This window comes from Phoenix dactylifera, chromosome 14 (assembly GCF_051530095.1).
Source record: "Phoenix dactylifera cultivar Ajwa chromosome 14, Ajwa_hap1_PhDact_Kaust_v1.1, whole genome shotgun sequence".
Classification (NCBI taxonomy): domain Eukaryota; kingdom Viridiplantae; phylum Streptophyta; class Magnoliopsida; order Arecales; family Arecaceae; genus Phoenix; species Phoenix dactylifera.
In genome coordinates, this window is record NC_143203.1 from 10,347,122 (window position 1) to 10,371,976 (window position 24,855).

General features: G+C 51.1%; 1 protein-coding gene across 3 annotated transcripts in view; it reads left to right on the forward strand.

Moving 5' to 3' along the window:
* Window positions 1–15,235: 15,235 nt before the first annotated feature.
* LOC103695636 (small ribosomal subunit protein eS12) overlaps window positions 15,236–24,855 on the forward strand; it is a 30,040-nt gene continuing 20,420 nt past the window's right edge. Inside the window, exons 1-3 of one of the 3 annotated variants that reach the window (XM_089927179.1) lie at window positions 15,236–15,414; window positions 15,509–15,542; window positions 19,485–19,765. In XM_089927179.1, coding sequence (XP_089783305.1) covers window positions 15,530–15,542; window positions 19,485–19,765 — 294 coding nt within the window. In that variant the 5' untranslated portion in view covers window positions 15,236–15,414; window positions 15,509–15,529. The other 2 variants (XM_039132652.3, XM_039132651.3) reach the window with 2 other exon arrangements.

A 24,855-nucleotide genomic window follows, 5' to 3' on the forward strand; every position in this document is an offset into this window, starting at 1 on the left:
ATGTCCCATCCTCCTCCAGGGAAGGTCGCCATCAATGAGGGCATCCTCCAGGCTGACCTTCTGTACCTTTCGTTGTCCTTTTCTTTGTATGTCGGCGTTTTGCCAAGTTGTATGGGTCTCGGCCCTGAAACAATGAAAGTTAATGCAAGTTGAATGTTTCTTCATCTCGCTTTCGTCCTTTTTCTTTTTAACTCTTGGTAGCGTCTCGCCGACTCCTGACTCTTGAAGTTCTTCCGGCGCTAGGCCAGGCATCCGAGGGTTAGGCCTCAGGAAATTCTTCTGGCGCTAAGCCAGGCATCCGAGGGTTAGGCCTCAGAAAATTCTTCCGGCACTAAGCCAGGCATCCGAGGGTTAAGCCTCAGGAAATTCTTCCGGCACTAGGCCAGGCATCCGAGGGTTAGGCCTCAGGAAATTCTTCCGGTGCTAAGCCAGGCATCCGAGGGTTACGCCTCAGGAAATTCTTCCGGCGCTGAGCCAGGCATCCGAGGGTTAGGCCTCAGGAAATTCCTCCGGCGCTAAGCCAGGCATCCGAGGGTTAGGCCCCAGGAAATTCCTCTGGCGCTAAGCCAGGCATCCGAGGGTTAAGCCTCAGGAAATTCTTCTGGCGCTAAGCCAGGCATCCGAGGGTTAAGCCTCAGGAAATTCTTCCGGCGCTAGGCCAGGCATCCGAGGGTTAGGCCTCAGGAAATTCCTCCGGCGCTAAGCCAGGCATCCGAGGGTTAGGCCTCAGGAAATTCCTCCGGCGCTAGGCCAGGCATCCGAGGGTTAGGCCTCAGGAAATTCTTCCGGCGCTGAGCCAGGCATCCGAGGGTTAGGCCTCAGGAAATTCCTCCGGCGCTAAGCCAGGCATCCGAGGGTTAGGCCTCAGGAAATTTCTCCGGCGCTAAGCCAGGCATCCGAGGGTTAGGCCTCAGGAGACTCTTCCGCTCGTTGGTCGGCCAAGGCTGGCGCAAGCCGAGGCGACCGGTCGGGGCTTCAGGCTAGTCCGCTCCCGGGATGATCATCGGGTTAGCCTGGCATCCGAGGGCCGAGCCTTGGGAAATTCCGCTCGTTGGTCGGCCAAGGCTGGCGCAAGCCGAGGCGACCGGTCGGGGCTTCAGGCTAGTCTGCTCCCGGGATGATCATCGGGTTAGCCTGGCATCCGAGGGCCGAGCCTCGGGAAATTCCGCTCGTTGGTCGGCCAAGGCTGGCGCAAGCCGAGGCGACCGGTCGGGGCTTCAGGTTAGTCTGCTCCCGGGATGATCATCGGGTTAGCCTGGCATCCGAGGGCCGAGCCTCGGGAAATTCCGCTCGTTGGTCGGCCAAGGCTGGCGCAAGCCGAGGCGACCGGTCGGGGCTTCAGGCTAGTCTGCTCCCGGGATGATCATCGGGTTAGCCTGGCATCCGAGGGCCGAGCCTCGGAAAATTTCGCTCGTTGGTCGACCAAGACTGGCGCAAGCCGAGGTGACCGGTCGGTGCTTCAGGTTAGTCTGCTCCCGGGATGATCATCGGGTTAGCCTGGCATCCGAGGGCCGAGCCTCGGGAAATTCCGCTCGTTGGTCGGCCAAGGCTGGCGCAAGCCGAGGCGACCGGTCGGGGCTTCAGGCTAGTCTGCTCCCGGGATGATCATCGGGTTAGCCTGGCATCCGAGGGCCGAGCCTCGAGAAATTCCGCTCGTTGGTCGACCAAGGCTGGCGCAAGCCGAGGTGACCGGTCGGGGCTTCAGGCTAGTCTGCTCCCGGGATGATCATCGGGTTAGCCTGGCATCTGAGGGTTGTCAAGCCTCAGAAAATTCCGCTCGTTGGTCGGCCAAGGCTGGCGCAAGCCGAGGCGACCGGTCGGGGCTTCAGGCTAGTCTGCTCCCGGGATGATCATCGGGTTAGCCTGGCATCCGAGGGCCGAGCCTCGGGAAATTCCGCTCGTTGGTCGACCAAGGCTGGCGCAAGCCGAGGTGACCGGTCGGGGCTTCAGGCTAGTCTGCTCCCGGGATGGTCATCGGGTTAGCCTGGCATCCGAGGGCCGAGCCTCGGGAAATTCCGCTCGTTGGTCGACCAAGGCTGGCGCAAGCCGAGGTGACCGGTCGGGGCTTCAGGCTAGTCTGCTCCCGGGATGGTCATCGGGTTAGCCTGGCATCTGAGGGTTGTCAAGCCTCAGGAAATTCCGCTCGTTGGTCGGCCAGGGCTGGCGCAAGCCGAGGCGACCGGTCGGGGCTTCAGGCTAGTCTGCTCCCGGGATGATCATCGGGTTAGCCTGGCATCCGAGGGCCGAGCCTCGAGAAATTCCGCTCGTTGGTCGGCCAGGGCTGGCGCAAGCCGAGGCGACCGGTCGGGGCTTCAGGCTAGTCTGCTCCCGGGATGATCATCGGGTTAGCCTGGCATCCGAGGGCCGAGCCTCGGAAAATTCCGCTCGCTGGTCGTGCGCCTGTCGCTTGCCGTCCGACGGGGTTTCTCCGTGGCCAGCTGCGATCGCGTTTCTTCTCTTCTCCAAGCGTCGCCTGGGGAACACCAGAAGGGCATTAAACGCTAATTAATGCGTTACCTGAAAAATCGGATTACCAGTTGCTGCTTGCGAGGAGTGTCAGTTAAGCGGCCGCGATACGCGCGTTCTTCGAGGCGGATGCGGCCTGAGCGCGAGCGGACATACGTGGACCTAGGGGTACATGCCACCCGGAGTGTCCTGCACAAAGAATGCGATTAAGGAGAATGACGCTTAGGAAATCGTGAGAAGATACGCCTCGAGAGCCGGAACGGCTCCGGATTCAATGCGCCCGCATTTATGGGAGCCACCCGCATCGGAACGACCGGGGGGCCGCAGTTTGGCTATAAATACAGGTGCAGGTGCGATGGAGTTTGCCAAGTCGGAGCTGTTCAGGTTGCCATGGATCGTGGACCTCCTCTCTGGCGCATGGCTGAGAGATTCCTGCCGAAGGAACGGGAGGTGCGCCCTTCGCGACTTCCGCCAACTAGCCGTTTCATCTGGGATCAACAAGGAGGTTCTCCCCGGCGGAACTCCGCTCTAGGCGTTTCATCCGGGATCACATCTCCCCTCCTTGAAGTTCAGCCTCCCGACTGAGCTCTGCGTCAGACGCTTGATCCGGGACCGCGCCTCCATATGCTCTTCTCCCTTGCATTCCTTCTCTCCCCTAACACTGGGGAGGACCGGAATATCCCTTGGAGGTGGCGTTCCCCTGGAGGCAGCGGGAGCTTCTTCTGCGGCGGCTCCTCGTCTTTTTCGTGAGGCGTGGATGGCGCCTCTGGGTAGGAGCAGTGTGGACTTCTCCTTCGTCCACTTCTTCTTCATCCGCGCCGGCTCTTCGTCTTTTTCGTGAGACGTCGATGGCGCCTCCGGTTGGAAGCACCCACTTTCGGCGGGATTGCAGGATTGCAGCTGCTTCGGATGGAGGTTTCGGAATCCCAGATCTTCAGTTCCTCGGAGTCTCCACCTCTTCTTTACTTTCTTTACCCCCTAATTCCCCTCTGGGACTTCCTTGTAATCACACGAGCACGCCATTGTAACCAGAAATTATTGGAATGAAAAGTGTTGTATATTTTTGAACTGTCTTTCTGGCATTGTCGTTCTACTGGTAATACATCCGCAGGTTAGCGGAATTCCAGCTCCTTGGAATTTCTCGACCATCTAGGGCCTCCAACTGGTAGGAGCCAGGTCGGTTTACCCAGCGAACCCTATACGGGCCTTCCCAATTTGGTGCTAGCTTCCCACCTTCCGCAGGTTGAGATGCTTTAGCTCGCCTTAGCACCAGATCTCCGATTCTAAAAAGCTTCGGTCGGACTTTGGAGTTGTAATATCGGGCCACCCTCCGCTGATACATCGCCATCCAAACCTGCGCCATTTCCCTCGCTTCTTCCAAGAGATCTAGGTTCCCTCGGAGTTACTCCGAATTGGCCTCGGGTCGGTGTGCGGCCACCCTAGGTGAGGGGAGTCCGAGCTCCACGGGGACAACGGCTTCCGTGCCATAGGTTAGGCTGAAAGGCGTCTCCCCGGTAGGGGTCCGATGCGTGGTCCGATACGCCCAAAGGACATTCTCGAGCTCTTCGACCCAAGCTTGCCCCGTCCGACCGATTCGCGCTTTGATACCTTGGAGGATTGTCCAATTTGTGACCTCGGCCTCGCCGTTGGTTTGGGGATGCGACACAGATGTGAACCGATGCTCGATCCCGAACTCCTCGCAGAAGTCACGGAAATGCTTGTTGTCGAACTGTCGACCATTATCCGAGATGAGGACCCGAGGTACCCCAAATCGGACAATGATGTTCTTCTTCACGAACTTCCGGACTTGTGCCTCCGTGATAGTGGCCAGTGGCTCTGCCTCCACCCACTTGGTGAAGTAGTCGATGGCGACAATCAAAAATTTCCGCTGGGCCGAAGCGACGGGGAATGGTCCGAGGATATCCATTCCCCACTGTGCGAAGGGCCAGGGTACGGTGATTGGTGCCAAGGGGACAGAGGGGACTCTCTGGACGTTGGCGTGGCGCTGGCAGGCGTCGCATTTCCGTACGTGATCCTTTGAGTCCTCCAACAAGGTCGGCCAATAGTAGCCTTGCCTCATGATCTTATGCGCCAAGGACCTAGCCCCCAAGTGCGATCCGCAGATGCCTTCGTGGACTTCGCTGAGGGCGTAGGCCGCTTCTGAGGGGCGGAGGCACCTTAAGAGGGGGGCGGTAAACGAGGTCCGATACAGCCTCCCTTCATAGAGTACGTAGTGGGCGGACTTCATGACAAGTCGCCGAGCTTGATCTTCGTCCTCTGGGAGGATCCCTTCGGCGAGGTAGGCGACGAGCGGGTCCATCCAAGATGGCTCCGGATCAATCGCCATCACCGCTCCGGCCTCGCCGATGCTCGGGGCATCCAGGGTCTCCAGGTAGATCGCCCTCGACAAGTTGTGCGCGTCTGCGCCCACCAAGCGGGACAACCTGTCGGCCCTGGCATTTTCACTTCTTGGGACCTGCTGAATGTCGACACTGCCGAGGTCGGGAATGAGTGCTTGCACCTTCCGGACGTAATTCTGCATGGTCGGGCTCCGGGCCTCGAACTCCCCACGGACCTGCCCGACCACCAGCTGGGAGTCGGTGAAGACCTTCAGGCGCCGGATGCCGAGCTCCTTGGTGAGTTTGAGTCCCGTGACTAGGGCCTCGTACTCCGCCTCGTTGTTGGTCACTGGAAATTCGAACCTCAAGGCATACTCGGCTATCACTCCCTCGGGACTGGTAAGGACCAGCCCGGCCCCTCCACCTTCGGGGTTCGACGACCCATCGATATGAAGCGTCCAGATCGGGAGGTCGAGGCTGGGTGTTTCCGGCGGCCTAGGTTCCGCCTCCTGCACCGTGCACTCAGCGAGGAAGTCCGCGAGCACCTGGGCCTTGATGGCGGGTCGGGGCTGGTAGCGGATGTCGAACTCACCAAGTTCTACTGCCCACTTCACCAGCCGTCCCGCATTCTCAGGATTGCTGAGGATCTGCCGCAGTGGTTGATCGGTCAAGAGGGTGACAGAATGAGCCTGGAAATAGGGGCGAAGCCTCCTAGTCGCGGTCAGCAGCGCGAAGGCGATCTTTTCAGCCTTCGTATACCGCGTCTCGGCATCCCGCAGGACTCGGCTGATGTAGTACACAGGCTTCTGAAGTTTTGCCTCTTCCCGAACCAGTACCGCACTGACTGCGGTTGAGGAGACCGCCAGATAAAGATAGAGCATCTCCCCTTCTTGCGGCTTGGACAGCAGGGGAGGAGACGCCAAATATTCCTTGAGCTGGTCGAATGCTGCTTGACATTCGGCCGTCCAGAGGAAGTCTTTCGGGCGTTTCAGCACCTTGAAGAACGGTTGGCAGCGTTCGGCCGATTTCGCCACAAATCGTCCGAGCGCGGCAACCCTTCCAGCGAGCTCCTGAACCTCCTTCACTTTGGTCGGAGGGGACATATCTTGGATGGCCTTGATTTTGTCCGGGTTGGCTTCGATCCCCCGCTGGTTGACAATGAAACCGAGGAACCTCCCGGCCGAAGCACCAAAGGCGCACTTCGCTGGGTTCAGCTTCATGCGAAACTTCCGCAAGGTGGCGAAAGTCTCCTCCAGATCCGCAATGTGCTGGTCTGCATGGCGGCTCTTCGCCAGCATATCATCCACGTACACCTCCATGTTCCGGCCGATCTGTTCCATGAAGATTTTATTGACGAGGCGCTGGTAAGTGGCGCCAGCATTCTTCAGACCGAAGGGCATTACCTTGTAGCAGTACAGCCCCCGGTCTGTTATAAAAGCAGTTTTCTCCTCGTCCTGTGGAGTCATCATTATTTGGTTGTAGCCGGAGAAGGCGTCCATGAAAGACAGCAGCTGATATCCGAAAGTCGCGTCGACCAGTTGGTCTATTCGTGGAAGCGGAAAGCTATCCTTGGGACACGCCTTGTTCAGGTCGGTGTAGTCGACGCACATCCTCCACTTCCCGCTCGCCTTCCGGACAAGTACAACGTTTGCCAGCCACTCGGGGTAGCTCACTTCCCTTATGAAGCCTGCCTCCAAGAGTTTGTCTACCTCCTGGTCGACCACCCGGATCCGATCCGGGGCACAGTGTCTCTTCTTCTGCTTTACGGGTCGGTGGGTCGGGTCGACGTTGAGGGCGTGAGAAATGACCTCCGGGTCGATCCCAGGTACATCGGCCGCCGACCAGGCAAATACATCGGCATTGGCTCGGAGGAATTCCACTAACCGGGCCCGAGCTTCCGAGTCGAGATTGGCACCGACCCGGATCGTCCGGTCCGGGCGACCTTCTTCGAGGGGAACTTCGATCACACCCTCGGCCGGCTCCCCGTGCCGCAAAGCCACCTCGTCTCTGGCGTCAAGGGACTCGACGCTTAGGGCCTCCACGGGCTTCTTTCCTTTGAGAGTTGCTAGGAAACATTGCCGTGCGGTCGGTTGGTCACCTCGGACCTCTCCAATCCCGGCCGCCGTGGGGAACCGCATGAGCAAATGGTATGTAGAGACTACCGCGCGAAGGGCGTTCAGTCCGGGTCGTCCGAGGATAGCGTTGTAGGCCGAGGGAACACGGACGACCAAGAACCCGAGCCGCACCGTGGCTTCTGCGGGTGCAACGCCCGCAGTCACAGGCAGCTCAACGACACCTTCGGCCGAGATAGCGTCTCCAGTGAATCCTATGAGGGGGGTGGATGTTTTGTGCAACAATTGTCGGGACAAGCTCATCTTTTGGAAGGCCTCGTAAAACAAAATGTCAGCTGAGCTTCCACTATCCACAAGAACACGCCTTACATCATAGTTCGCCATAGTGAGGGAGATCACCATGGCGTCATCGTGGGGGGTCTGAACCCCCTTTACATCTTCATCACAAAAAGTGATTACATTTCCGACCCTCTGCCTCTTCGCGACGGCCACCCCTGATGCTTCCGCCGAGCCCCCTGCGTTCCTCACGGGCCGAGAGCAGCCCCCAGTGATGGTGTGGATCACGCCCGCGACGGGTCGATTCTGCTCCCGAGGCTCCTGAGGGGCCGGGTCGGCCGGACGCGGGTCTGCGGGGGGACGTCGGTCGTTTACATATCGACCGAGACGCCCTCGGCGGATGAGAGCCTCGATCTCGTCCCGAAGCTGGAAGCAGTCTTCGGTGTCGTGGCCGTGGTCTCGGTGGTACTCACAGTACGCCCGGGAGCAGACTAGCCTGAAGCCCCGACCGGTCACCTCGGCTTGCGCCAGCCTTGGTCGACTAATGAGCGGAATTTCCCGAGGCTCGGCCCTCGGATGCCAGGCTAATCCGATGATCATCCCGGGAGCAGACTAGCCTGAAGCCCCGACCGGTCGCCTCGGCTTGCGCCAGCCTTGGCCGACCAACGAGCGGAATTTCCTGAGGCTTGACAACCCTCAGATGCCAGGCTAACCCGATGATCATTCCGGGAGCAGACTAGCCTGAAGCCCCGACCGGTCGCCTCGGATTGCGCCAGCCTTGGCCGACCAACGAGCGGAATTTCCCGAGGCTCGGCCCTCAGATGCCAGGCTAACCCGATGATCATCCCGGGAGCAGACTAGCCTGAAGCCCCGACCGGTCGCCTCGGCTTGCGCCAGCCTTGGCCGACCAACGAGCGGAAAAGTCTCCTGAGGCATAGCCCTCGGATGCCTTAGCGCCGGAAGAATTTCCTGAGGCCTAACCCTCGGATGCCTGGCTTAGCGCCGGAAGAATCTCCTGAGGCCTAACCCTCGGACGCCTGGCCTAGCGCCGGAAGAATTTCCTGAGGCCTAACCCTCGGACGCCTGGCCTAGCGCCGGAAGAATTTTCTGAGGCCTAGCCCTCGGACGCCTGGCTTAGCGCCGGAAGAATTTCCTGAGGCCTAACCCTCGGATGCCTGGCCTAGCGCCGGAAGAATTTCCTGAGGCCTATCCCTCGGATGCCTGGCTGAGCGCCGGAAGAATTTCCTGAGGCCTAACCCTCGGATGCCTGGCTCAGCGCCGGAAGAATTTCCTGAGGCTTAACCCTCGGATGCCTGGCTTAGCGCCGGAAGAATTTTCTGAGGCCTAACCCTCGGATGCCTGGCTTAGCGCCGGAAGAATTTCCTGAGGCCTAACCCTCGGATGCCTGGCCTAGCGCCGGAAGAACTTCAAGAGTTAGGAGTCGGCGAGACGCTACCAAGAGTTAAAAAGAAAAAGGACAAAAGCGAGATGAAGAAACATTCAACTTGCATTAACTTTCATTGTTTCAGGGCCGAGACCCATACAACTTGGCAAAACGCCGACATACAAAGAAAAGGACAACGAAAGCTACAGAAGGTCAGCTTGGAGGAACCCCCGGGTCGGAAACGTCGGGCTCGTCCACAGGGGGTAAGGAGGCGGTTGGAGAATCAGCAGGCAATGGCGCCGGAGAGGAGTCGAGAAGGGAGATCCCACTCAGGTCAACTTCGGGGTACTTAGCCGACACCCTTGCCAGGCCTTCCTCGAAGCCTAAGATGAAGGACTCGGACCCCGCGTCCGACGCGTCACGGACGAACTCGTCAGACTGACGATAGGCCCGTACCGCCTCCGACATGTCACGGGTGAACTCGGCGGACTGACGATAAGCCTGCACCGCCTGACGCCCGATCTCCGCACTCTTCTCGGCCAGCGCCGCCTCCGCTCGCTCCGTAATCTGAGCTTTAGCCTCCAAGACCTTCGCCACAATCCGGTCGTCAGCCTCGGAGGAGACCCTCAGCAGATTAGCCTGAGCCTCCTTGTGCTTCGCCTCGGCAGCAGTGCGAGCGGCCTCAGCTTCCTCCTGGCGCGAACGAAGCTCTTGGTCGTTCGCGCGGGACTTCTCCAAGGCCGACTCCAATTCACCCAGTTTCGCCTCAAAAGACCGGGTTCGGTTGCGGGCGTTATCGGCAGACCGCTGGGCTTTCTCCCACCTCTCTCGATAGTCCGCGACCTTCCGGGACAGCTTTTCGGCTTGTTCCTCCGCCTTTTTGATCCCGCTTTCGAGGCCCGAGGCAACCTTGAGTTGCTCCTGAGCCTCCAACAGTTGCTTCTCGAGGGCGGCGAAGCTGAGTGCCCGCTCTTCGGCCTTCCGGAGCCTCGCCTCGAGGTCCCCGGTCGTCCTGCCCGCCACAGCCGGGCCTCCCTCTTCCACTGCTTTCAGTCGGTCCTCGGCCTTCGCCAGAAGCCCCGCCTATTCCTTGTAGCACTCCTCCAGACGGATCATGTACTGGGCGAGCTAAGAGATAGGAAAAATGAGGGCGTCAGGCGGAGAACAACAGAGCCAATAAACGGTGAAAAGCGGCCAGAAGAACACTCACCGACATGAGACAGACGCAGCTGGCAGCCCCGACGTCAGAGACCCCCAACTCCCGGACCCGCCGACGGTCCTTCTCCAGCAGCACTGTTTCGATGAGATTTCGGGCGCCATCGGTAGTGAAGGCCGACCCCGATTTCTCCCCGGAGCCAGATGGTGGTTCTGCAGCCTTACCCTTATCCATCGCTTGGGGAAGAGTCCTGCTGATTGTGCTCGGGGCGGGGGTCACCCCAGGAATTGATAGAGTCCCGCTCGGCCGGGGCCTCGGCGCGTCCCTCCTCGAGTCATCAGGAGCCGACTGAGTCGAAGGCCGGGCCGGGGACCGATCACGCCCGACCCGTCCGTCTCGAACAGGCTCGGATGATACCTCCGGAATAGCGGCAATCTCACCACCGGAGGGCTGATACAGCGTCAGCTGCCGGTCCGTGCCCACGGCGTCTCCCTGATCGGTGGGCCCGGACTCGTCGGTCGGCGTCGGAGGCACCTCCTTGCGGGACTTCTTCGCCGGTGGGGCCCCGCTCGGAAGAGCTCGTTTCCTCCTCCGGACCGCTTCCAGTAGGGACGACCTACCAACAGCCGGTCCCTTGTCCGACCGCATGACGTCGTCAATCTCTGCAACAAGAACGAGATGGTCGGAGGCGGAGAAACCAAAGGAAAGAACGAGACGAAAGATGGGAAAAAAGTCAAAAAAGAAACGGTGGCGGGCTCACGGTCGGTGGGGACCGAGCTCAGACCGACATTCACCAAGGTATCCTCGGAAATAAGGCGGGCCACCGGGGGGAGCTGGCCCTCGGCAACCAACTCCTTCAAGGCGGCCAAGCCATCGGATTCCTCCCTCGACAGTCTCGATAGGCCGATCGGAGACTTCATTGGCGTCTCCCAGGTCGCCCTGATTTCCCAAGAGGGATCTACATCGATGAAGAAGAAACGCTCCTTCCAGCCGTGAATGGAGGAAGGAGCCTCTTTGACGAGGCCGCACCCTCGCCGCGTCGCGAAGCACCACCACCCTTTGTCCTGGGGGTGACCGCTCAGGCTGTAGAACTCCCAAAAAACATTCAGGGTGGCGGGAATCTCGTGCATGCGGCAGAGAACCTGGAAGACCGTCAGGGCTCGCCACGAGTTCGGCACCAGTTGCGTTGGCGCCACTCTAAAACCCCGGAGCACCTGCACGACCAAGTCCGAAGGGGGAAAGCGGAACCCGGCCTGGAGAATGCCCTCATTGATGGCGATCTTCCCTGGAGGAGGATGGGACATCCTCTCCTCAGGCCCCGGGAGCGTGACGTTGCAGGCCTCGGGAAGGTGGTACCGAGCCACGAGTTTGTCTAAGCCTTCGGCGACCAGCTCCGACTTAATGTGGTCTGCTCTCACTTCGCCCATTCCTAATGGCCAATAAACCTACGGTCAGGACGGGGACAAGAAGGGGGGAAAGACCGGAACGACTGGAGTACACTAGTACGAAAGGAGAAAGTATGGAGAGTCCTAAGTAGAAGAATGGGGTAACTCACCGGAAGAGAAGGAGGAACGGCTCCGAGAGCGTCAAAGGAGGAGCAAGCGAACAGTCCGACGGCAACGACGGCAGCGCAAAGGAGAAACTCGAAGATGTCTGTAGAGAGAAAGGCGGACGGGGGAGGGCCCCCGGTTAAATAGGCGGAAAGGCGGGTGACGCCTCGATGGCGCCAGAGGACGCCTGGCGGCCGAAGGGTCGCTCGCGCCCCAAAGGCGAATCGACACCATTAAGGAAGGATGTCCGCCGAAATCCTCAGACTGCCAGGTCAGCAACAACCGCCAAACGCCATAAAGAAGGCGGGGAGCTCGAAGCGCGCGCGCCTCTCCGAGGAATGGCGGCAACCTCGAAACATCACTCCCTTCACCTGTTCCCCTTCTGGTTCCAGGCTCGGAAGTGGGGGGCTACTGTTACGGGGGAACTAAGCCGCCATGCCCCACGTGACCGGCACGCGCGCCCAGGAAGACTACGGCGGTCCTTTGATCCAGCAATCCGACCCCGAGTCGGACATCCTTGGCTCCGCAGCCCGACCCCGAGTCGGCTGCCCTTTGATCCAGCAATCCGACCCCGAGTCGGACATCCTCGGCTCCGCAGCCCGACCCCGAGTCGGCTGCCCTTTGATCCAGCAATCCGACCCCGAGTCGGACATCCTCGGCTCCGCAGCCCGATCCCGAGTCGGCTGCCCTTTGATCCAGCAATCCGACCCCGAGTCGGACATCCTCGGCTCCGCAGCTCGGCCCCGAGTCGGCCGCCCCTTGATCCAGCACTCCGACCCCGAGTCGGAGATCTCTTGATAACGACAGGCTATTCCCCAGAGGCACGCCGCGGCCTCCTGCTCCACTACTCCCTGCAACGGCTGTATCCGATGCTGCTCCACGATCTCCTGTATCAGCCGTACAAAGCGGAACTCCACTACGCCCTGTCATGGCCGTACCCAGCGCTGCTCCACGACGCCCTGTAACGGCCATGTCAGTGGCCACTCCATCGTGCCCCACGATGACAAACCCCCCTGAGAGACCCCCCAGCCAGGTATATATGCGGCTGGGGGGAGAAGGGGGGGTAAGCAATATCTCCCAGAGCATTCTCTTACTTGCTACGATCGTCTCTACTCCTCCTCCAATCTCCTCTGACTTGATCGTCGGAGGGCCCCCACTACCCCAGTGGTGGTGCGAGGCTTGCTTGCAGGTTTCCCGGTGGAAGGTGGAGCGTGATCAACACCAACCAAGGCAACTCAGGCGGAACCCCGTTCACACCGCAGTGCCAATCGTTCTCGGTTTGGACCACCAGCAACAGAAACTATTATAAAACAATATGTTGTCAAGCTTTCATTATCAACAAGTATTCTCTTTATATCATATTTTGCAATAGTAAGAGAAATAACTATAGCATTGCATGAGGAGTCTGAACTCCTTCTAGGTCGGCATCTGAGAAGGTAATGATGTTTCTCGTGCGCTGTCTCTTTGGGGCAGCCTCAACCTCTTGAGGAGCTCGGCGACTCGAGGTGCCCAAGACCTCGGCTAGGCCGCCAACAATCTTGTTGATCATTCTAACGGTCAGAGGATTGTCAATTGGCTCTAAGGGCAGTGGTTGGAGGCCAACACATGCGCTCCTCAGTCCTGTTGAGGGCAGACGTACTGGTCCAGCCGCCCTGGCCAAATGAGTGCCTCAATTTCATCCCTGAGCTGGACACACTCTTTGCTGTTGTGGCCATAGTCCCGATGGAAGAGGTGGTACATTTTTCAGTCTTTTTGGGTCGTCGGATGCTTCATCTGAGGTAGATGTTGCAGGTAGCCTCGACCCTCAATCTCCATAAAGATCTGGATCCTTGGAACGGTGAGAGGGGTGTACCTCTCGAACCTTTGAGGAGGACTCCTGGGTCATTGCGAGCTCCTTTTGCATCGAGGTGAAGTGTTCCTCGGCTACCTCCACTCCCTGCGCCCCCTTTTGGTTCCTTGGGGGGTCATCTGCTAACAGATTTGTGGTGGGAGACCATGGCCTCCTCCATATTGGCGTACTTGTCTGCTCGCGCCAGTATTTCGGCGAAGTCCGCTGGGAAGCCCTCTTCAAGGAGAATAGAAAGTGTGACGGTCGTAGGCCACTGTTCATTACTGACATTGCAACCGACTAATCTAGGTTGTAGACCTCTAGTGTTGCCCTATTGAAGCGGCTAACGTAGTCCCTCAGAGACTTTTATCTTTTTGCTTGATATCGAGCAGCGCATCCGAGCCGTGGCACCATCTTTAGCTGAAAACGAAGTATGTTGCAAAGAGGCGGGCGAGCTGCCAAAGGAGTGGACGGAATCGAGCCAAAGCTCGGAGAACCAAAATCAAGTCTCCTCGCGAAAGGTTGTGGGGAACGCCTTGCAAAGCACGACGTCGATGGTTCCGTGAAGCATCATGAGAGCCTTGAATCTCTCAAGGTGGTCCAAGGGATCTGAGGTGCCGTCATACGACTCTACCTAGGGCATCTTGAATCGAGGTGGAATTGGTTCCTCCATGATCTACCTGATAAAGGGGGGCTCCGAGGAGAAGTTGAGGTCGTTATTCGCCTTCGGAGCCTGTCCCCTAAGGGTCTGAATCTGCCAGCCTATTTCCTCGATTCTTCGATCGAGGTCGGCATCCCACCGAAACGGGGGCTTCATGAGGTGAGGAGGCGACTAGTTCGAGCAGAGTCCTCGCTGTAAAAGGGGCTTAGAGCATGTTGTTTCCACTCCTGACCAGGACTATTCCGCTGGGTGTGCCGACTCTGGACGCATGCCATGCGCTAGCGACTGGGAGTGGTGGTTAGGCTGGTCGGATTTCAATTGGACCGGCTTCAGTCACCCCACTATCTACCATGGGCCCTGTGTTGCCACGATCAGCGCCTGCACCTATTAAGTGAGTAGGTTGAACTGCTCATTGTCCACAGGCATGAAGATTATTCTGGTAGAGCAAGTTTTGGGCTCTGCAATGACCCTTAGAAGATCGAAGCGCAGCGTTGCAAAGCATGCGATGCACCATGGGCTCCTCGTGACTTCATGCTAATTGTCTCTCCCTTCTATAGATGTCGATATTGTTGGGGCAGTGTCCTTCTTTTAGCGCCAATTCGTTACTGCCGAATCCGAACCGAGGTCGGAGTGCAACTCGAAGGACCCTGAGATTGGCTAGAGATGAGCTAAGCAGGCTGGCTGAGGTGCATGGGGTGAAACTTCTTCGAATGTGGCCTGCAAAATGTTCATTTGCCAGAGAGTTTCTAATTGAACGAGGCAACAGTAAATGGAGAGAATTTCAACAAAATGTGGTCTCTGTGAGTAATATTGTATGTGTACCTAAGGTTATCCCCCCTCCCCCCCTGAACGCAGCATATAACTCTTTGTTGTACTGCGCTCTTCAAGTGTGCATGTTCCCCCTTCTCCCTTACCGTGGCAAGTCTTTGTGAAATAACTTCCGATGGGAAGAAAAAAGAAGCCGTTAAGAGAAGCTCCTAGCCCAACCTTAGACACTCTAAGATCCTTTTTCAAACCTACTCCCATTTCGAATCAAAAGATAGATAAATAGACACATCCCATTGCACTGATCAGGAGGGTAACAATCAATAGGATTTCCCTAATCCTCCCTTCCCGAAAGGAAGAACGTGAAATTCTTTTTCCTTTCCGTAGGGACCAGGAGATTAGATCTAGCCATAAGAAGAATGTTTGGTATAAATAACTCACTTCTTGGTCTTCGACCCCCTCAATCACTATGAGCGCACCCCCCCCCCCCCAAAAAATCAGTGCAATGGGATATATCTATTTATTTATCTCTTGACTCGAAATGGGAGCAGGTTTGAAAAAAGATCTTAGAAATGGAATCGTTATGCTGGGATCTTGGGTAGAAACATGTGATATTTTAGTAGGTAAATTAACACCTCATATAGCGAACGAATCGTCGTATTCCCCGGAGGATAGATTATTACGAGTCATACTTGGCATTCAGGTCTCCACTGCAAAAGAAACTTCTCTACAACGACACACACACACACACACACACACACACACACACACACACACACACACACAAAGTTAGATATCATCATATGTGGTTGAAATTTATATTCGGTTTGAACCCGAACCAAGTCCACGGCCCAGCAATATGACGACTTTCCCTCCATCCAAAATCCTAGCTCTAAAACCCCAAGAGAAAGAGATAGGTGAGCCGCTCCTCCTTCCCAGCCTTTCATTCCCTTTTGCCCCCTTCTTCTCGAATTATTTACTTTTAATTCTCTGTTTTTATTCTCATCTCAGATCTCATTGGAGCGTAAGAAGATGGCTGCGTTACGTAATCCGATCTACTCTTTTTGTTGTTCCTTTTGTTGTTTCTCATCGCAATTTCACTTAGAGAATGTGAAAAACAAACTTTGTAGAATTTATTGTATGAAGTTGGTTGAAGTGAACTCATGATAGCTTCAATCTAATTAATTATGATTTATTCTATTGTCTATTTAAGATGGGTGTCTGGCCTTCATGTCGCATTGAAGTTTATTAGTTTGATCACTGATATGATGATTTGAAGTACAAGTGTGTAATAGGATTATCAGAGGAAGAAATGGGTTTGGGAAAAACTAGTGAAGCAGATCCTGGGAACAATTCACTCATTGACTGCGATTAATTATTTAATTGGGTGATGGATCCACAAATTAACAAACAAAAATATGGCATCTATTTTGTTGCATAAGAAATAGGTTTACTGGTAATTATCATTTAGTTGCTCATTGACTGAGTTGTGGTAACTAGGAGACCATAGCCTGCTTGTTCGCTGTCAAAATGAAATGAGGGATGGCAAGATCTTTAGTTGCTATATTTTGCCAGTTTGCATATATTTTCTATTTGAGATTTTCTTTAGGAGAATTTGAGGTTGCACTTTTTTTGTGGATTGCTGTCATTGTTATTTCACGAATGATCTAATGAATAATTGATTGTTATTCTCAATTATGCAAACATTTAAATACTTAACAATCTGGAACTGGTGTTAGAAAACATCAGTCAGTATAAAACATCTGTTGTTATGCTGTTTTAAATTTCATTTGAGACCTTACAAACTTATGAATCCACTAATTTAAATTTTTTATCGAAAGTAATTGCATGGAAGTAGTGGAATAGCTCAAAGAAGAATCTATCTTTTCTCTAATGTTGATGAATTGGTATTAGATAATGTTTTATGAAAGAATGCATGATTTTGTCATTTCTTTGAAATAATTTTCTTGATAAGGAGATTACTTATAGGAAACATGATTGATTGGAATGATTGTACATATCAATATTGTAAAATGAGGGTACATTATGTGGGCAGTCAAGGGACTGCATAGTGCATATGCATTATGTGGACCGCATATGCATTATGTGGACCATACATGTAGGCACATATACAGCTAGTATTTTTATATTTAAAATAAATAAAAATTTATTATATATAATAATAGTAATTTTTCTTTATGATATATAGCATTATTAGTGGTGGTATCTGGTAACTAGTGCTTACTATTCACTATTTGATTTTTTAGTAGCCATAATTATAGCAAAATTAACATATTGACATTGTTAATATACACATATTCTGCCAGCCTGAAATCCATATCAGAGCATCTTTTAGTTTGAATTGTCATAATTGTATGCCCCTGCATAGTTGTTTCATAGTGTTAAAAGGGCTTACATATTTGGTCCCACAATGATAAGTAGGCTGCATATACAACTAGAGAACGTAAATACTACATCTGCCAGCAAAGTGCTAAGCAAACTATCTCTTTGGCCCTTATGTGGCCTGACCAAGTATATTAGCTGCATACATAGTATCTGGAGTGATTAGGGGTATGTGGCCTTATGCACCACATTTTAAAATAGTGGTACATATTTACTTTCAAAAAAAAAATGGTACATATTTAAGCTGTAGATAACAAATTTTAAGAAATGATTCAAATTTGATATACTGTTTATTTGTGAATGGATTTGGCATGATACTTTTGATCATAGGTTATAATAGTGTCCCAAGCAATGTTGCTAACATTGTCAGTACTACTTTCCTATAAGAACAATTGAGCAGTTCTGTACTACCTTGATTCTTCATGGAAAATTCTGTTACAAGGGGGTTCATGCTTCATATAGAGATCACGTATATTTTAATTTGTTATTACTTTCTTTTAGGGCTTTCCTCATCTATTCTTACCATTTTCTTGTTTCTTATTATAATTCTTTACTTATTTGGTGATCTTTTTCATTCTAGTTTCTAATTATCATTATGTTGTGCACCATTCAAATCACATCTAGAGGTCCTTAGTTAGGAGATACTTATTCCTTCAAGAATTAATATGGAGATCCTTGGGCAAAATTTGATAGTTTCTGGTACAAGTGTAACATCAATAAATACTACATCAGTTGAAGTTCCATCTATGGTTTCTCTTTTTGTTATTTGACTTTTAGTTATTCGATAATCTCTAACATTCTAATCACCCTAACATGGTCTAATTTCCATATTACATCTTGAGGTCTGTAGATGGTAGGTACTTATTTCTGAAGGTTCTTCAAGAGCTAAAATGGAAATCCTTGGCTGATCTTTGATGGTTCTAGTAGAAGATGCATAATCAATGAACATCACATCATTTGAAGATCTATATCTTATAAATGGGAAAGGTGCTTGGGAACCTTTCATTGAACTCTTTTTCTTGTTCTACATAATTTTTTCGGTGCTCTTGAGCAAATTTTCATTCAGAATTCTGTTTTTGTTGCAGTTTTCTTGAACTTTTTGCTATTGATTATCTATTTTTCTTCTGAGCACCCAAATTACAAGGTTTCAAAAGTCTTGGGTAAGACCAACATCATCATATTTGAAAAACCTGATGATCTGTAGACCAGGGCAGAAATCTAACTCTATGTTTGGATGCTAGATAATCCATGATTAGGCTGTGGTTATTTGGATATCCTGCCAAACAACACCACTTTTGGGGTGGTAATCCTTAGCCAGTTAATGCCGCTTTAGCCAGCTAACCTAGTTAAACTTTTTTTTTTCCTTTTTTTTGTGTGTATGTGTTGGGGGTGGGGTGGGGGCGGGGTGTGTTGTTTGGGGGGGAGGTGGGGGTGTGGTGTGGGGGGGCTTGGGGGGCTGAAATAACTTCAACTATCCAACTCTCCCCCATTGCCTAATTATACCTACCTGTTTTTCCCTTCTCCTGTCTTACTGCTACCATTTTTTGTCCCTATAGATCAAACAATGGCCCTTAACCACTTTGCCCATGCCTTTTTCGACCCAACGACATTGTCACCATCAAAACAGAAAGGGCTGCCCAAGTGAGCAGCAACCAAAGAGCAATTTTTTCAGGTCCATGAATAAGTTTATGGTTAAATTAGGTTAAAGTTATGTATCCCTGGGTTAGCTATCTGGCATCCAAACACAGCCTAAAGAGAGCTGCTTATAAGCCATGGTATCAAATTAACTTGTTTGTCTGTAATAAAGTTATACAAGATGTAGGATCCATTAGATCATGGGCAAGGATAAGAACTGCAACATATTTTCCCAAAATTGTATTTTAGTTTAACAACATGACTCAAAGAATCAATTTTTCATTTCTCATGTAGGTACTGTAACGTGCCCACTTGTCACTCATTATGTCCCATGTTCATGAGGATCCTTATTGAAGAAATGATCATTAGATTTAAGTTATGTTCATCCTCCAGTTAATATGCTCATCAGCATTAGCATCCTATTCAAGATATTGTCATTATTCAGCATTAGAAATCTGATTGGACAAGGTAGTTAACTAGGCAAGGATTGAATAAATAGATTAGTTTTAATGTAATTAATATGAATCTTTTATATGATTGTTCTACTTTCAATACATCACTGACCTAGGCATGTTTTATTAAATGATGTTCATTATCTAGCATTGTAGTTATAGGTTCAGAGATTTTATAATTACGTATGAGATAAGTTCAAGGCAAATTGCCCCTATGCTTTCCAACATATTGCATTATTTTATATGTATCTGCACCAATGTTAACTTTGTCATAAAGAGCATAATAATTATCCAACTTATGGCATGTAAACTGTATGAACTTACTCTATATTAAAAAATTTCTCAGTAAAACAACTGAGAATGAGATCTGTCAGTTTTACATAATGATCTATGGGTTCTCCTGTAGATGCTTACATTATTAAGAAAGTATATTGCTGAATTTCTTATACAGTTAGAACCCATCTGACCTGTTGTTATGCTCTATCATGGCCGCGAAGATGGCATGTCCATCGAAACTGTTGCTCCAGCTCTTGGAGAGCCCATGGACCTGATGACAGCTTTTCAACTTGTGATGAAGAAATCATTGGCCCATGATGGGCTTGTTTGTGGACTTCATGAAGCTGCCAAGGCAATTGAAAAGCATGCTGCGCAACTTTGTATTCTGGCTGAGGACTGCAACCAGCCTGACTATGTGAAGTTGGTCAAAGCACTTTGTGCTGATCACAATGTGCATTTAGTAACAGTACCAAGTGCAAAAACTCTTGGCGAGTGGGCTGGGGTAAGTAACTACTGTTAACAAAGTCTTATGTTTTTTCCCGTCTTTCATACTTTGCATCACATTATTCGGGAAAAAAAATTTCCTTTGATTGTCGATTATGTCATTATATTGCAGTTGTTTGATCAAATTTGAGAGTTTCAAGGCACTAGTTTAAAACCACCATCCCAGGCTAGAGTCTGCTTTCATGTTCTTTCACTTTTCCTAAGAATGTCAATTATATCATTACATTGCAGCTGTTTGATCAAATTTGAGTTTCAAGGCACTAGTTAAAACTACCATCCCAGGATAGAGTCCACCTTTTCATTTTTTTTGCTAAAGCAAGGATTTCATACAATGCATGTACGAATACACCCAATAAAGTCAGAAAACAAAAGATCTCGAAGTGCCCGAGGCAACTCCCTCTCCTCGGCCCACATGGTACTCTCGAAATGGTTGGCCATGTAGGCAACCGCCCAATTTGCAGCCCCATTAGCCTCTCTAAATACATGCTTAGCCTAAAAAATTCCTCCATCCCTAACCATTACCCAGATGTTCCGGAGCAAGGGGTGGTCCACACCAGCACCCCTCGGGCCCCCGTGACTGAGTTACCCTTTAGGATGATTGAGCTGGCCCGTAGCACTCGCTGTGCATTTCGAAGACCCGCCCAGACAGCCCTTAGCTCCGCACTGGGGACCGAGATGTCGAATAACTGACAGCCGCCCGCTACCACGACCCTAGAGTTCGGGTCCTTGATAACAAAACCTACACCTTCCGTCGTACCTCCGTCTAAGATGGATCCATTAAAGTTGACTTTGAGGAAACTCGGGATGTGGGCTCCCAGGTGAAAAATACCGTACGAGGTGCTACCGAAGCAGAATAGTAACCCCAGATATCTTGAGCTATCAAAAGTCTATCTGAAGAAATAACATAATTGATCTCCTCCGCCTGCGCTCGGGCACGCTCCACTACGAACCTTGGTGACATGCTTGTAGGAGACTGAATGGATCTGATCTCAATTATGAAAAGATGAACCGCCTCAAACCACAGCACCTGGAGACTTTCCTTGGCTGCTAGAGGCGTGGATCACTGGTTCTTTGATGGTGGAGGAGAACAAGAGTCAAGGAAAAATAGGCTCTTCTTTCTTATGGCCTAGGGTTCTTGGGGACGGCGGCTTACGTGCATGAGAGGAAGAGAAGAGAAGAGAATAGGGTTTTCAGGAAGAAAGGAGTATCATCTGATTTCATTCCATCCATACACAAAATACGTGAGTGTATATATACATGGTTAATCATGACCCAAATCCAAAAACTCTTCTAGGCTAAACCACATGAGAAAGCACTCAACCCAAGCACATGTACACCCATAACTTGAATGCTCTCTCTCCTTTTGAGCCTAAACCTAGCCCAATAATAGTTAGCCCCCTCAAGATCCAAATACTTGAGTCTCAAGCAGGTAGAAGACCAAATCCCATCTCTATCTAAATCTGAAATAGGCCTGGGGTCGACCCTTTAACAGCATGAGTCGGCCCTTGCTCTTCAGGGGTCGACCCTTTAACAGCATGAGTCGGCTCTTGCTCTTCAGGGATCGACCCTTTAACATCATGAGTCGGCCCTTGCTCTTCAGGGGTCGATCCTTTAACAGCATGAGTCGACCCTTCCACTGTTTCCACTGCAGTTTCTTGCATTCCTTACTTTGGATGCGCCACACTTGTACCCACAATCTCTACCTTGGTGCTTAAACGCCTATGCAAGCTCCACCTGGTTCGTCAACCCCATCAACCCCACATAAGGGAGAAAACTATCCCGTGGAAGAATCTTCGTAAGTGCATTCGACTGGTTCTTCTTCGTATGAACTTTCACCAGCATCACTTCACCATCCTCCACTAACTCTCTGATCCTGTGGTACCTCACGTCTATATGCTTTGTACGTGTTAGATGTATGCCCTAGAAGCCAATTTGGCTGACACATTGTTGATTCTAGGGACATAATTTTGTACTTGACTGTTTATTATTGAATAAATAAAAGGCATCTTTTCATTCATATTATTTATGTGTCTATGAATCGTCCAAGGAATTAATAAGATGATGATACATATTCTCAAGAGTTGAGAATTTGAGCCATGTATCATTGGTGATTAATTTCTAAATGCTCCTGATCAAAGGATCATCACGAGGACGGTGATCGATCCGATCAGTGCACAGATCACTTTCCTTCTGGATGGACGAGACTTGAGTCCACAGTATAGGGACACTGAAGTGATAGTGCAGGTGCTTGTTAGAGAACAAGGGTACTGAGCGTGACCAAGACAAGAAGTCACTTGGATGTCTATCCACTCGTCAGTGACTTGCTTGATGTTGCAGTAGTGTGACTGGTCCTTTGACCTGCGGTGCTTCGGCTACTCACAGTGAGGTTATTGTAGTTTGACTGCACACATACATGGTCTCTAGCCATATGGGTCCATGCAGTGTAGATTGGCTGCAGTAGGTTCACTGTAGGAGTAGGGTATGCACCTATAAGGAATCTATCGACCTTGATATAAGAGGAGTGATCCTATGTGATTTGTTAGACTGAGTTCTAAGACCTTGGCCAGGGCAGTAATATAAAGTGGAAAAAGAGTTTTCCACTATCGAACTCAAGTCGAATAAATCTTGACATATGACAGACGATGGGGTTTGACGAGTTGTCCATGACCTCCGTCCTGTAGGGATCCACGATAGTAGGACTGTATCACACATTAACTGCACCTAGAGGTTCATCATTCCATTCTGCTGGGTAGCCACTACATGCTGCTAGGTGTCACTGGTGGATGGTGGGACTCATAGGGATTATCTTGATGATCGATAAACCCTAATGAGTTGAGTTGGAATCGTTCCAACCCATTGAAAGGAGTTTTCAATGATATTGAGATAGAGATCACAATATATCTCACTACCAGTCAGAATAGAACCTATGGGGTCACACACACTAGAAGTATTGACCGATCCGATGGTTGAAATCGTGATTAGGAATCACAAGTAATCAATTTGATTGATAAGAAGTTGAAGAAAGGAACAAAGGGAATTAATTAATTGGACTTGAAACAAGAGTCCTACTTCGGGTAGGATTCCTAGAGTCCTAATTGGATTAGGACTGGGAATCCTAGTTGGAGTAGGACTGGGATTCCTACTTGGAATAGGATTCCTACAATCCTAATGAGATTAGGAATTTTGAATTAAAATTGGATTCCTACTTGGAGTAGGATTCCTAGAAATCCTAATTGGATTAGGACTTCGGATTCAAATAGAGTCCTAATTGGATTAGGACTAAAATTAAACAAATCCTAATTGGATTAGGATTCCTTAAGTCTAAATTAATTATTAATCTAATGAATCAACATGACTCCTAATTGGATTAGGATTGAAGAGTTCAATTGAGTCATGGTTCATTCAAGTCCTAATTGGATTAGGACTAGCATAGATTGAACCCAAATTTGGCCAATCCTAATTAGATTAGGATTAAACCATGAAAGAGGGACCTAATCCTCTTTGGAAGAGGATTAGGCTAACCAAGTAAGAGGGGCATCAGCCCCTCTCCACTTGATTAGGTGCGACATGAAGAGAGAGGGGGCCGGCGCCCCCTCTTGGAAAGTTGTCAAGGGCTCCTAACTTGTAGGAGCCCTTCATCCTTATTAAAGGAGGACTAGGGCCGGCGCCCTAGTTGAATCTTTTTCCTCCTCTTCAAGCCGTGGAAGCCCCCTCTCCTCCTCTTGGTTCAGCCGCAAGCAAAGGGAGAAGAAAAGCCAAGAGTTGGCGGCTTCCTTTCCCTTCCCTTCCTTCATCCAACGCAAGGAACAGCAGAAGGCTGCGTAGGGGCTCATCTTCTTCCTCTTCTTCATCCTTCTTCTTCCTCCTTCCAAGCACAATCAAGAGTTGATTGAGAGGGAGGACATCAGCCATCAAAGCTATCTCTGCAAGGGAGCTAGCACCCCGATGAGATAGAGAGCTTGGATCGGATCCTGCTTCGTGTGGATACCCGTAGAGGCCGGACGTTTGAACGGCTTCAAGCGAACCCTCTTCCAAAACCACGAATTCAGATTTGCGGTGATCATCTACCCGCACAAGGTGAAGATCTGATCTTCCTATTAGTTTTAAAAGTTTTAATTCTTACCTAATTACGAAAGGTCTCGAAACAACGTTCATGCGATGAACGTCAATCCCGCACATGCCCCCTTTCCGCTGCCATCTGATTTTTTGTTTTTGAAATATCAGCGGCATGGGCGGGTTCCCAACAGTACGAGCATGATAGACTAGATTCTAAACCAATTGCAGAGCACTCTGACTATCACTGTGCAGCACCACTGTACTCTGCTTCACCCCCATCTCCTGAATGAGTCTCTTCAACCAAAGAGCCTCCTTGGCAGCTTCTGTGATCTCTATGTACTCGGCTCTGTGGTGGACAAGGTCATGATAGGTTGAAGAGTTAATCTCTACGAAATCGGTCCACTAAACATGCTGAACACATAACCTGTAGTAGATCTCCTTGTATCCAAATCACCTGCAAAATTTGCATCCACAAACCCTTCCAATGGACCTAAAAACTCTCTTGAGGCATTGGAGTTCCTCCCATATCCATCTTGCTGCTCAAAAGTCAGACCAAGCTTCCGAGTTTCTTGTAGATACCGAAAAATCCACTTGAGTGCCTGCCAGTGCTCCTTCCCCGGATTTGCCATGTACCTACTCACCTGGCTCATTGCATGTGCTATGTCTGGCCTACAACACACCATAGCATACATCACGCTGCCCACGGCACTGGCATATGGAACTCTATCCATGTACTCTTTCTTTTCATCTGTCTAGGGCACTGCAACTTCGAAAGAGACATGTGGCTTGCAAGCGGTGTTCCAACCGGTTTGGATTTATCCATCCCAAACCTAATCAAGACCTTCTGAATGTATCCTCCCAATGACAAGTGGAGGACACCCTTACTTCTATCTCTGCAAATCTCCATTCCAAGAATTTTCTTGGAAGGACCCAAATCCTTCATCTTAAATTCAGCGGACAATGCTGATTTCAGCTCATTCACTGCATTGATACTCCTGCTGGCAATGAAGCATCCACATATAGAAGCAAATA